The sequence below is a fragment of the Equus quagga genome, chromosome 13 (genome assembly GCF_021613505.1).
Source record: "Equus quagga isolate Etosha38 chromosome 13, UCLA_HA_Equagga_1.0, whole genome shotgun sequence".
Taxonomy (NCBI): Eukaryota; Metazoa; Chordata; class Mammalia; order Perissodactyla; family Equidae; genus Equus; species Equus quagga.
Genome location: NC_060279.1, coordinates 85,639,000 through 85,651,830, shown reverse-complemented (window position 1 = coordinate 85,651,830; position 12,831 = coordinate 85,639,000). Strand labels below are relative to the sequence as shown.

Genomic DNA, 12,831 nt, shown 5'->3' with positions numbered 1-12,831 from the left:
TACATGAGAAATGGCTTTCCCTGTGCTGAGGACAGAGGACAGGGGGAGGAGCTGGAAGGGGCTGGAGGAACGTCCTACCAGGGCTGGTGGGGGTGTTTCTGGAGCGGCGTTAGTGGAAAGACTTCTCTGGGCAGAGGGAGATTTTTTTCAGAGACAGGGAGGCAGTGAGGACCAGAGTGGAAGGAGTTCCTTCAACCGGGGAAACAGCGGGGGTTCTTTCTGAAGTGGGGGGGGGGGGGGGGCAGTGGGGAGATCGGGGGAGGTACTGGTGCCTTCTTGTCTAATTCCCTACCTCACTCCCTGCCCTCCACCAGCTGGCGACCATGGCCGCTCTCTGACCGGCTCCCCGCCGAGCCTCCTCCTCGCCGCCCCCTCCCCAGCCCCGCCGGCCCCGGGCCCCCGACTTCTGCCTGCGCTGAGCCCACCCCACCGCCGGCACGGCCCCGCCCCCGCTGCCCCGGTGGTGGCCCACGGCCCCCCGGCTGCCCGTGGTCAAACTGGAGTCGCTGAAACGCTGGAACGAAGAGAGGGGCCTTTGGTGCGAGAAGGGGGTGCAGGTGCTGCTGACGACGGTGGGCGCCTTCGCCGCCTTCGGCCTCATGACCATCGCCATCAGCACCGACTACTGGCTCTACACTCGCGCCTTCATCTGTAACACCACCAACCTCACGGCCGGCGACGACGGGCCGCCCCACCGCGGGGGCAGCGGCTCCTCCGAGAAGAAGGACCCCGGCGGCCTCACTCACTCGGGCCTCTGGAGGATCTGCTGCCTGGAAGGTAGGGTGCGGAGGACCCCGCCTCCAGATCTGAGCCTCCCCTCTCTGGAATCTGCCGGTTTGCCCTCATCCCCATTAGTGGTCTCCCTCTCCTCCTGCTCTTTCCCACCATGCTCACCCCCTGCCACTCCTCTCTCCTACTATATCAACCCCTCTCTGCATCCTGGCCCTCCTCTGTCGGTGCACCCTATTCATGCCCCCACTCCATCTCTCCGCACATGGGTGCCCGGGTGCCTCCTCCGCTCTGTACCCCTTTATCTTTCCTTCATTTGTGTCTCCTTCCCCCCCTCATCCCTCCCTCTTACCTCTCCCTACACATGGGGCTCCCCCTGCCTCACTTCCCCCTTCCTTCCCCCCTCACCATTTATTTTGACCCTCCTCCTCCAGAGCTGCCCCATCTCGCCTCCTTCCTGCCCACTGCATCTCCTCTCTCCCCACATCCTGCCTCAGCCTCTGAGTGTTCCTGCCTCTCTGGCCCCATTCAGAGCCCCCTCCTCGTCACCTCCATCCCTTCGTCTTGCTTTGGCTGTTTCCCCCCTCTAACATCATGCCTCCTCCGGCCATCACTCGGGACCCTCTCGTCTTTCCTGCCTTGCCTCTGTTCCTCCTGTAGACTGTCTTGTCTTGCTTACCTCTCCCCTCCAGGCCTCCCATCAGGATCTCTTCCCACCTCCCATCCTGGTCCTCGTCCCCCTTTGTTCTTCACACGGCTCTGCTTTGCCCTCCCTCCACTCATGCCTTCCTTCCACTTCTTCCTCCTTCCACACCTCACTTCTTCTCTCTAAGTCTTCTCTCTTCTGAGTCCACTGCCACTTCTAACATCCGCCTTCCTTCTTTCCCTCAGTCCTGCTCTCCTTCTCGCAGTTTCCCTCCACGCCAGATCCCTCTGCCTCCCCCTCCTCGTCTCCCAGACTCCTGCCCTCTCCTCTCCAGCACCTCCTCTCTCCCACTCTCAACCTGGTTATTTTATTGACGCATAACATGGAGGCACTGGGGGGAAGCAGGAGACGGGGTGCCAGTGCATCTGTCCCCCTGTGTGACCCTGACCTTGCACCTTCCTGAGCCTCACAGCCCTCATCTGCAACAGGGAGTGGGACTAGCCAATCCTGAGGCTCTCCCTCCCGCACCAGAAAGATGGAAATCCTTTCACTTCTTTTTATCTCTCTTTTTTCCTATTCTTTCCTCCTCTGAGCACTCTCAATGAGCAAGGAATGTTATCATCTCCTTCTGATCCTATGAGGTGGGTGCCAGCCTCCTGTCAGGGATGAGGAAACTGAGGCCCAGAGAGGTTAAGCCACTTGCCCAAGGTCACCCAGCTGTGACTGGGGCAGAGCCAAGAGAACTCAGGTCTGATGGATGGGACTTGCAGATGTGCTTTGTATGGTTTGCAGAGTGGTTAAAACCAAAACCAAAATCTGAATCAGTTGCCAAATTTAAAAATAGGAAGACTTCACACTGAAAATCTGATTTCCGGCTTCTTTTGAACTAGCGGAAGATGTTACAACATGGGGCCTGCATCCTGCAATGGCCACAAGTGGCCAGATCTGAGTAGCAACTGCTTCTTCAGATCGGGCATGGAGATTTCCATTTCCCCACAGTCACCTCCACTCCCTATCACCTCACATCCATCCACTTCTCTCATTATGTTACTTTCTTCTTCCTGTGGGCATTCGAGTTCATGTGCATTCGTTGGTCTGACCAAGCATCAGGCACAGAGCCAAGGGTGGGGGCTTCCCTTGTGAATCCCCTATGACAGAGTACAGCATATAGCAAGAATGCCACTCATCCAGTCATTCATTTAACAACCAACATTTATTGAGTTTATACTATATGCCAGGAATTGTTCTTGATTCCAGGGCTACAGCAATGGGAAAAAAAAAAAGATAGACAAAAAAAAATCCCTGTTTTTATATGTCTTATATTCTAAAGGGAGAGACAAATAATAAGAGACATAAGTAAGTAAAACATTTAGGGTATTAGAGCTAAGTGCTAAGGAGGAAAAAGAGCAAAGGGCATGGAAAGCGTCAGGGTATGTGTGTGAAATTGTAGATAAGGGGACTGGGAAAAGCTTCACTGAGGAGGTGACATCGAGTGGAGGGCTGAAGGAAGTGAGAGATGGAGCCACGTGGCCGACTGGAGGAACTGCTTCAGGCTGTAGAAACAGGGAACGCAGACACCCTGAGGTGGGAGCCTGCGCGGTTGATGACCAGGGGGAGCCAGTGAGGCTTGGGGCAGAATAAGTGCAGGGGACACGGTCTGAGCTGCGGTCAAAGAGATGACAGTGCCCTGATCTCGCTCGTTCTTCTGGTCCCTGCAATGTATTTTGCTTTTCACATCAGAGGCTTTTGAGCAGAGGAGTGACATGAGCTGCCTTAAACGTTACCGGGATCACTCCTGCTGCTGTGTTGAGAAACCAAGAAGACCGGAGGGAAACAGGAAGTGGCTTGTCCCGGGTGGGAGCTGTGGAGTCCGGGAGGTGAATTCAGAATATGTCGGAAGCTGCAGCGGGCAGGAATTGCTGACGGAGCAGTTGTGGGGTATGAGAGAGAGAAGAGGCCGCATGTCTCCGACGCAGTGTTTCTCAGCCTCAGTGCCGTGGACATTTGGGATGGATAATTCTGTGTTCTGGGGAGCCGTCCTGTGCATTGTAGGACGTCTACCAGCATCCTTGGCCTCTGTCTTCTAAATGCCAGTAGCAACTTCCCAGTCGTGACAACCCATTGCCACCCCTTGTCACTGCTCTAAGACTGTGACCTGAGCACCTGAGAATGGGGCTCCGAGGGCATTCATCAGATTGAACAGGAGGTATTTTATTTCATTTATTTTATTTTCTCTTATCTAGTTTATTATAAGAGGGGCTATCAAGAGCTCAGTTTTGGACATGTTAAGCTTAGGATGCCTGTTAGAGACGTCATCTGGGACAGGGATCAGCACAGGAAAGGCCCTATAAAGCGGCATACGTTCGATATTTTAGGCTTTGTGGAGTGTACTCCTGAAAACAGCCTGGGACACGCCGGGAGTGAATGAGGGCGGCTGTGTTCCAATCAAACTTCATTCATGGGCACTGACATTGGAACCTTATATCATTTTCACCTACCGCAAAATGGTCTTTGACAGTTTTTCAATCATTTAAAGGATGTGAAACCCATTCTTGGCTGGATTTGGCAGGCTGGGTTTGGCCCGGGGGCCGGAGTTTGCTGACTTCTGGTCCCGGCTGTTAGCGATCTGATAGATTAGATGAGGCCAGAGTTCAGGGGAGAGTCTGGGCTGAGATAAAAATTGGGGGGGTCATTGCATGTGGATGGATGAGGTCACCGAGAGAGTGAGATGAGACAGAGATGAGTCAAAAAATCAGTTGAAGGACTGCAGCCTGAGCTCGTCCACTATGAAAAGACAATCAGAGACGAGAAGGAGCCATCAAAGGGAGCAGAGAAAGGAGTGGCCACAGAGGTTGGGGGAAAATGAAGTAAGTGGGTGCTCTGGAAGCCAAAGGAAGTAAGTGTTTTAAGGCGGGGGTAAATGAAGGCTGGCTTTATTGTTGCTATAATCGTCATTTGTTTGTCACCGAATGCTCACAATAACCCTGTGAAGGATGTACTGTTATCCCCAGCTTCTAGAAATGGAGGCAAAGGCTCAGAGAAGTGGAATGCCTTTCCCAAAGTCACACAGCTAATAGGCAGCATCCGGATTCGAATCCAGGTCTGTTTTGTTTCCTAGGAGAACAAAGCAACACGTCCACTAGCCTTCAGCCCATCGGGGATCCAGGAGTGGAGAAACTGGTCCCCTGAGCTATTGCCTCCTGAAGGCGCTGTGTCCCTGGGGAATTCTTGGGTTCCATCCCATCTCCCCTTGAGTCTCTGGGAGATGCAGTAGAATGTAGTCATTTGGACACAAACTTTGGAGCACGAGCGTTGGGTTTACCTCCTGCCTGCCACACACAGCGGGGTGAGCTTGGGCCATATACGCTTTAACCTCTCTGTGCCTCATTTCCTTCATTGGTGAAATGGAGATCATCATAGCCCCGAGCCACAGGGTTATAACAGCCACAACCACAGCCCCTAGCTCATTGAGAGGGACTCGATGAGCTGGCAGGTGTAAAGCATTTTAAAGGCTGGCAGGCACAGAGTAAGGGATCGACTATGTAGTTTATACTTTGTTGTTGTTCTTATCCTTATTATTGTCCTTATTATTAGGAATTCAGGTGACCGAGCCCTGAGTCTCTCTTCCTTGATAACCCAGAAGCCCCAGCCTCTCTCCCAGCACAGCCCAATAGAAACACCAAACGAGCTGCAATATGATTTAAATTTTTCTAGTAGCTACGTTAAAAGAAGTAAAAAGTAGGGGCCGGCTGGTGGCGCAGCAGTTAAGTGTGCATGTTCTGCTTCAGCGGCCCGGGGTTCGCCAGTTCCAATCCCGGGTGCAGACATGGCACCGCTTGGCATGCCATGCTGTGGTAGGCATCCCACGTATAAAGCAGAGGAAGATGGGCATGGATGTTAGCTCAGGGTCAGGCTTCCTCAGCAAAAAGGGGAGGATTGGCAGTAATTAGCTCAGGGCTAATCTTCCTCAAAAAAAAAAAAAAGGAGAAATTTGGGTGAATACAATGCAATAAACATAATTTACACAATATAATGAATTAATATAAAAGTTAATATCTTTTATTTAACCAAACATAGCCAAACTATTATCATTTTAACAAGTAATTAATATAAAAATTATTAGTGATATCTTATGCATGCTTTTCATACCAAGTCTGAAACTGGGGATGTATCTTATGCTCACAGCTCATCTCAATTGCCATGATTCAAGTGCCCAAGAGCCAGCTGGGGCTGATGGCATCCCTATGGGTCTAGAACCCATACCCCCACCCCCACCCCTGAATCTCAGCTGCCGTCCTAGGTCCTCTCTCAGGACTCAAGAACCTGGACCCACAGCCGCATTTATGCGACCTGACTGTGTAAAGACCCCACACTCAGCACTTTGCATGTCTTATTATCTCACGGAATCCTTGCAGAAGGTATTATTACCACTCTTGAGTTTGTCAAAGCAGGAGGCTGATGGCCAGAAAGGGGAAGTGAGTCAGCCACATGTCCACTCAATATGTGAGGGGCAGAGCCATCTGGAACCCACTTCTCCATGTGTCCTCGCCACAGCATCCTCCCCCTTCACCCTCACCTACTGTGCTAGGCAGGCCTGCGGGAGACTCAGGGACACGTCACTGCCATCCCTTCACACAAAAAGCTCCTGGCCCAGTAGGGTGGCATAACCCACACAGGCATGCTGCATAACCCCTGTGGATTCTGCCCTTGACTGTGGGTCTCATTGAACCCTTATCAAATCCTATAAGGTCATATCATTGCCCTCATTTTCCAAATGAGGAAGCTGAGGCTCAGGGGCATTCAAGCCCCAAAAGCCACAGAGATGGGAAGTGGCAGCCCTGACATGTGAGTCCAGAGCACTCTGGACTCATGTTCTGGGGCACCATATTCCACTGCCCCATCTATGCTCACCTCTGAAGCCCAGCCACACTGGACTCTCCTCCCCTTGACTTACCATCCACATGAGATTGAGCAACTCCTTCAACTCTCTGCCTCAGTTTCCTCATCTGTAAAGCAGGGACACTATTATTGCTTGGTATCCCTAGGGTTTGTCTTAAGTATTGAGTGCGTTGATGTCTGTCAAATGCTTGGAGCGGTGCCTGGTGCGTGGTTAGCCCTCAGTAAGTACTAGTTATCATGACTGCTGTCACCACTGATCTGTCGAGCATCTGCGTGGTGTGAGCTTTACATGCTCAATCTCATTTAATTATCATTCATGTTTTGAGAGAAATACTATGATCCCCTTCAAGAGAGGAGAACTTGAACCCACAGGCTTACCTGCCACACCATAATGGATGTGCTGATGGGTAAGAATTTGCACTTGAGAGGTGTAGATTCATTCATTCATTCATTCATTCAATCATTCTTTTTTTAAAATTGTGGTAAAACAGCCGTAACATAAAATTTATCATCTTAACCACTGTTAGGTGTGCAGCTCAGTGGTGTTAAGTACATTCACATTGTTGTGCACCCAATCTCCAGAACTCTTCTCATCTTGCAAAACTTAGACTCTGTCCCCATTGAACAACTCCCCACCCGCCCTCCTCCCAGCCCCTAGCAACCATCAGTCTGCTTTCTGTCTCTATGAATTGGATTATTCTAGATACCTCACATAAGTAGAATCATACAGTATTTGTATTTTTATGACTGGCTTACTTCACTTAACGTCCTCAGGGTTCATCTACATTGTGGCATGTGTCAGAATTCGCTTACTTTTTAAGGCTGAATAATATTCCACTGTATGTATATACCACATTTCATTTATCCATTCATTTGTTGATAGACACGTGTGTTGCTTTTGGCTGTTGTGAATAATGCTGCTATAAAAATGTATGTAAAAATATTTCTTAGAGACCCTGCTTTTAATTGTTTTGGGTATGTACCCAGAAGTGGAATTGCTGGATCCTATGATAATTCTGTTTTTAATTTTTTGAGGAGCCTCCATATTATTTTCCATAGCGACTGCACCATTTTACATTCCCACCAACAGCGCACAAAGGTTCCAATTTCTCCATATCGCAAACACTTGTTGTCTTCTGGTTTGTTTTTTAATCATTTTTTGTAGTAGCCTTCCTAGTGGGATGGTATCTCATATCTATGAGAGTATCTCGTGGTTTTGACTTGCATTTTTCTAATGATTAAGGATGTTGAGCATCTTTTCATGTGCTTGTTGGCCCAGTCAATCATTCTTTCATAAAAATATTTATTAAGCTCCTACTGTGTGCTAAGCATTGTTCTAGATGCTAGGAATACAGTGGTGAACCACCCAGATGCTTACATTACAGTGGAGCAAATTGCTGTGTGTTTGAATTCTGCTTCCACTACCCATCAGCTGTGAATTGATGAACCCTTTCTGTGCCTCTGTTTCCTCATTCGGACAATGGGTATATTGACTAATGCCAACTGAGCACTTAATTTTGTTCCAGGCAAAGTGCTAAATCTCTTTACTTGGATTCAATCCTCACAACAAACCTGTGAGGTCCATCCAATTATCCACTTCCTATAGGAGAAGAGATTGAAGCAAATTGGCATGAGTAATGCCAGCAAGGTCACAGAATAAGGACGTGATGGAGTTGGACTTCATTATCAAGCAGTGTGACTCCAATTCCCAATGTTTGGCCACTGCAGGACACCAATAACATTATCTTTTTCACAGGACAATTGGGAGCTCCAGAGGAGTTAATCCTCCTAGGAAGCCCTTAAAAAATGTTAGCTCTTAGTGGAATTATTCACTCCTTACATTCTTTCTTCTCAATCCTTTCCCTTATCCCATTCCTTCTCCTATCATCTTCTGCCTTGATTCTCCCCTTCTGCTATCCTTATAATCATTCATAATTTCATTCATGCATTCATTTATTCTTTCATTCAACACCCATTTCTTGAAGCATCCTTTGTACCAGGCAATGCTAGGGACACACAGCGGAATCAGACTGCATGCCTTCCCCCTGCAGGAACTCTGAGCTTGCTCAGAAAGAAGATCATAAATCAACCCAATGCATGCCAGAAAGGGGGGGTAGCACAGGGAGCTGCTGGACCCCGGGCGGGGGCGGAGAACTGACCCAACTTTGGTGGGAGGCGTGCATGTGCACACACACACACACGCACCCGGAAAGCTTCCTCAAGCAGATGCCCCGTGAGGTGCCCACTTGCAGGGTAAGTTTTTCGTCAGTGAAGAATGTGAGCGGAATGTTCCATAGCATGGGCAAGTGCCTGGAGGTTGGAAGGAGCCTGGAGAATTGAGGAAACTAAATGTATTTATATTTGTACTTAGTTATAATCAGTCTCCAGCTAGGTGAGGAGAATTCTGGGAGGAAGGCAGGGGGTGAGAGTGCATGACCCCTAGAGGCATACTTCATCTCCTCACATGCCTCTGCTTGCTCCAACCACTCCATCTCCTTTCAGAGGATTCCACGTTCAGTGCGGAAAGACACCCAGAAGCTCGCTCCCTATATTGAAGAGACTACAACTCCCATGATCCACTGGGGCTGGTCTCTCCTCACTATTGGACTCAAGACCTCATAGGGCCTCTTGGGAAATGTAGTCCTCGCCCTGCGTAGCCCCTTTCTTCGTTTCCTACCCATTTTCAGACTTGTCCGCAAGTTCAGAGTTAGAAGGGCGCTCTGACACTGCTGAAACCAATGCCTTCTTCCTTGCAGGGTGGAAACAGAAGGCCAGAGAAGCTGAGTATACTCGAAGAGTTTCCAGGGCAAAGGTCCTTGTGGCCTTTTAATGGTGTTGGATGGGTTTTTTTCTTTCTTTTCCTTTTAACAGGTGGGGAAACTGAGGCCAGAGGGGTTGAAAGTTTGTCCCAGATGCCGAGACAGGCTCAGGAGCAAGAACTTCCTTTCCCCCAATCAGCCCAGAGAGAGAAGGGATTTGGGGAGGGGGAGGGTCTTCTCTCACCGGAGATTCCCCCCAACTCTTAAATACTGCCACCACCACTCCCATCCCCCTCCAGGGTTGAAAAGAGGCGTCTGCGTGAAGATCAACCATTTCCCGGAGGACACGGACTACGACCATGACAGCGCGGAGTATCTGCTCCGTACGTGTGGGTCTGGGTCTGAATGGCGGGACTGCCGGTCCGGGGCGGGTCGGGGGTGTAGAGAGGGGGCCCGGCACTTAGAGCGACAAGCAGAGATGGGCTTGCCAGCCAATCCACGTCCGGACACTGAGATCCTCTGGTCCCCGATTGGCTCAGTGGTCTCTCTCCCGCCCCCACCTCTCACCTTGGGGCGGGCTGAGGGGGGATCCCGGGAGCTGATTGGCCGCTGTGCTGTACTGGGCACTCGCGGCAACTCCGCGCCGTGACTGGTTGTTGCTCCCTGGGCTGGGATTGGCCACTGAGCCCAGGGCTGTGAGGCAATCTGCGGCGCGGACTGGCCACTCTCGGGAGCTGGCTGGGGAAGCCCGTGGTGCGATTGGTGGCTACCCCGAGAACGCGGCAAATCCTGAATTATGATTGGCTGCGGCCTCAGCCTGGCTCAGAAATCGCAAAATCTGGTTGCCTGAGGTTTGGGGGGAGGGTGGTGGTGGGGTGGTGGAAATGACTGCAAAAAGAGAGAGAGAGAGAGAAAGAGAGAGAAAGAGAGAGACAGAGAGAGAGAGACAGAGAGAGAGAGAGAGAGAGAGAGAAAGGGAAAGAGAGATGAGAGGAAGAGGGAGAGAGGAAGGGAAGCCTAGAGCAATAGACGAAGCCAGGCAGAAGCGGGGTGGGGGCAGAGAGAGAGAGTCAGAGAGGGAGAGAGAGGGAAAAGGAAGGAGGGAGGGAAAGATGAAGGAAGAGGGAGGGGGAGAGAGAGAAGGAGGAGGAATCCAGAGAGGTAGATGAAGCCAGGCAGAAAGGGGGTCTGGTGGGGAGCGATATTAAGAAATTTGATAGAAAGAGGCATCTGGAGAAAGGAAAGAAATGCGCAGAAGAGAGGAAGGAAAGCAGCGTGCGAGAAGGAAAAAGAGTAAGAGAGAGGGTCCACAGAGAAAGGGAGAAGTTCAGAGAAAAAGAGGAGAGTGATTTAGAGAAATAAAAAGAAAAAAAAAATGCCACCAGAGAAAAATAGACTGAGGAAGAAAGAAAGGGACGAAGAAAAAGAGGCAGAGGAAATCAGACCGAGAAATAGAGAAAATTTAAAGAAGAGCGAGAATGAGGCAAAAAGTAAAATAACCAGAATACAGGCAGAGAGGGAGAGTTGGAGAACCAGCGAGGGACGGAAGAGAGAGACGCAGAGACGGAAGCAGGCAGGGGACACGAGGCGCGGGGCGTGCAGGCGGCCGCGGCTGACTGCCCCGGCTCCCACCCCCTCTCTCTCCCACTCCCCCCGTCTCCTTTCTCCCTCGCAGGAGTCGTCCGAGCCTCCAGCATCTTCCCCATCCTCAGCGCCATCCTGCTGCTGCTCGGGGGCGTGTGCGTGGCGGCCTCCCGGGTCTACAAGTCCAAGAGAAACATCATTCTGGGCGCAGGGATCCTGTTCGTGGCAGCAGGTGAGAGGCAGAGGGGAGGGGGTGGCCGGCCGGGGCGGCCCACCTGCGCGCGCGCACGTGTGTGTGTGTGTGTATGTGTGTGTCCGCGCGCGCGTCTGCAAAGCGACCCTGCCCCCGGCGCCCCCTGGGGCCCGGAGCCTTCTTAGGCTCTTCCCAAGCTCCATCGCCACCCGCTGGGAAAGGTAGGTGTCGCCTTCGCGCCGTCTTCGGGGGAGTGAACCCAGCGCAGACAGGTGTCTAGCTCGTAATCTGGAAAGCAGGGAGTTGAGGTTCCAAAACCCGCGGTTCTGGAGACGGAAGGGGAGGAGCTTGGGTGAAGGGGTGGGACTTCTAGGCAGAACTGGGGTCTTGAAGATAGAGAGGTGAGGCTGGCGTAGGAGGACCAGGCCTGAGAATGAGAGAGTGAATCGGCTGCAGATGGGGAGAAACCTACTCTAGGGGGCGGGGCCTCCTGGACCCCGGTGGATCCAAGAAGGGGCCGGTCCTGGGAAACCATCCGGAGCAACTCCGAGCGAGGCATGTCATTAAGGGGCAAGACCCCCTTTCTACCCGCAATGAGTAGTGCTGGGAAATTCCAGGGAGCAGAGCTTTTCCGAAGGGGTGGAAGCCAGGGGAGGAGAGGGAGGATTTAGCATAAAGAGCAGGGTGTGCTTTGGCGATGGGTCGAGATCTGCAGGGGGCGGGCTGCCTGAACCCGGGACAGTGGGCGGGGCTTGACCTAGACCTGCCGCAGGCGGGGTTTGGAGTAGAGGGGCACCTGCTCTAATAAAGACGAACTTTACACCAACAGAGGAAGGGCCTAGAATGTATAACCAGGCTGCGATGGCATCATGAAAGGAAGAGTTTAGGTCAGCAGGAGTCAGGGCCTAGAGAGTCAGAGCGGGATATCCTCATTAACAGTTTAAACGAATAGAGGCTGGGACCTCGGGGAGACCCAGGCTGATAACGTTAGGGGCGGAGTTTAGACCACCCGGGGCAGGGCCTGGGCCAGCTGGGGCGGGGTTTAGACTAGACCAGTGGAGGTGGGGCCTGCACTAGCTGACAGTGGGGCTTTGGTCATTTGGGGTGGGGCCTAGATCAGGTGGGGCGGGGCTTGGCGGCTGGAGAGGACTTTAGACCACCTGGGACCTGGCTTGGATCATCCGAGGTGGTGTCTGGACCCTTTGGGGCGGGGCCTAGGCCATCTCGGGGTGGAGTTTAGACCAGCACAGGGCAGGGCCCTGGGCCAGCTGGGCAGGAGTTTCGGCCATCTGGGAAAGGCTGGGACCATCCAGGCGGGGTCTGGGCCCCTCGGGGCGAGGCCCAGGCCACCAGGGGGTGGAGCTTAGACCAGCGCGAGGTGGGGTCTGGGCCAGGCAAGGAGGAGTGTAGACAATTTGGGAGGGAGCTTGGACCATCCGGGGCGGGGTCTGGACCCCTCGAGGCGGGGCCCAGGCCATCAAGAAGATGGAGCCTAGGTGCCCCCACACCCCCCACCCCGGGCGAGCTGCGCGGGACCTCCGGGCGGGGCCGGGGACAGGGCCGGGGTGGCCTCGAGGCTCCCGTCTGACCGTCCCCGCCCAGGCCTGAGCAACATCATCGGCGTGATCGTGTACATCTCGGCCAACGCGGGCGAGCCGGGCCCGAAGCGGGACGAGGAGAAGAAGAACCACTACTCGTACGGCTGGTCCTTCTACTTCGGCGGGCTGTCGTTCATCCTGGCCGAGGTGATCGGCGTGCTGGCCGTCAACATCTACATCGAGCGCAGCCGCGAGGCGCACTGCCAGTCTCGCTCGGACCTGCTCAAGGCCGGCGGGGGCGCGGGCGGCAGTGGCGGGAGCGGCCCCTCGGCCATCCTCCGTCTGCCCAGTTACCGCTTCCGCTACCGCCGCCGCTCCCGCTCTAGCTCCCGCTCCAGCGAGCCGTCGCCGTCGCGGGACGCGTCTCCCGGCGGCGCCGGGGGCCCGGGCTTCGCCTCCACGGACATCTCCATGTACACGCTC

The 12,831-nt window shown here is 53.0% G+C and overlaps 1 protein-coding gene across 1 annotated transcript in view; it reads left to right on the top strand.

Annotated features, from left to right (window-relative positions):
• Window positions 1-503: 503 nt before the first annotated feature.
• CACNG8 (calcium voltage-gated channel auxiliary subunit gamma 8) overlaps window positions 504-12,831 on the top strand; it is a 21,367-nt gene continuing 9,039 nt past the window's right edge. Inside the window, exons 1-4 of the mRNA XM_046682106.1 lie at window positions 504-777; window positions 9,333-9,416; window positions 10,709-10,849; window positions 12,413-12,821. Coding sequence (XP_046538062.1) covers window positions 600-777; window positions 9,333-9,416; window positions 10,709-10,849; window positions 12,413-12,821 — 812 coding nt within the window. The 5' untranslated portion in view covers window positions 504-599. The remainder of the gene's footprint in view (window positions 778-9,332; window positions 9,417-10,708; window positions 10,850-12,412; window positions 12,822-12,831) is intronic.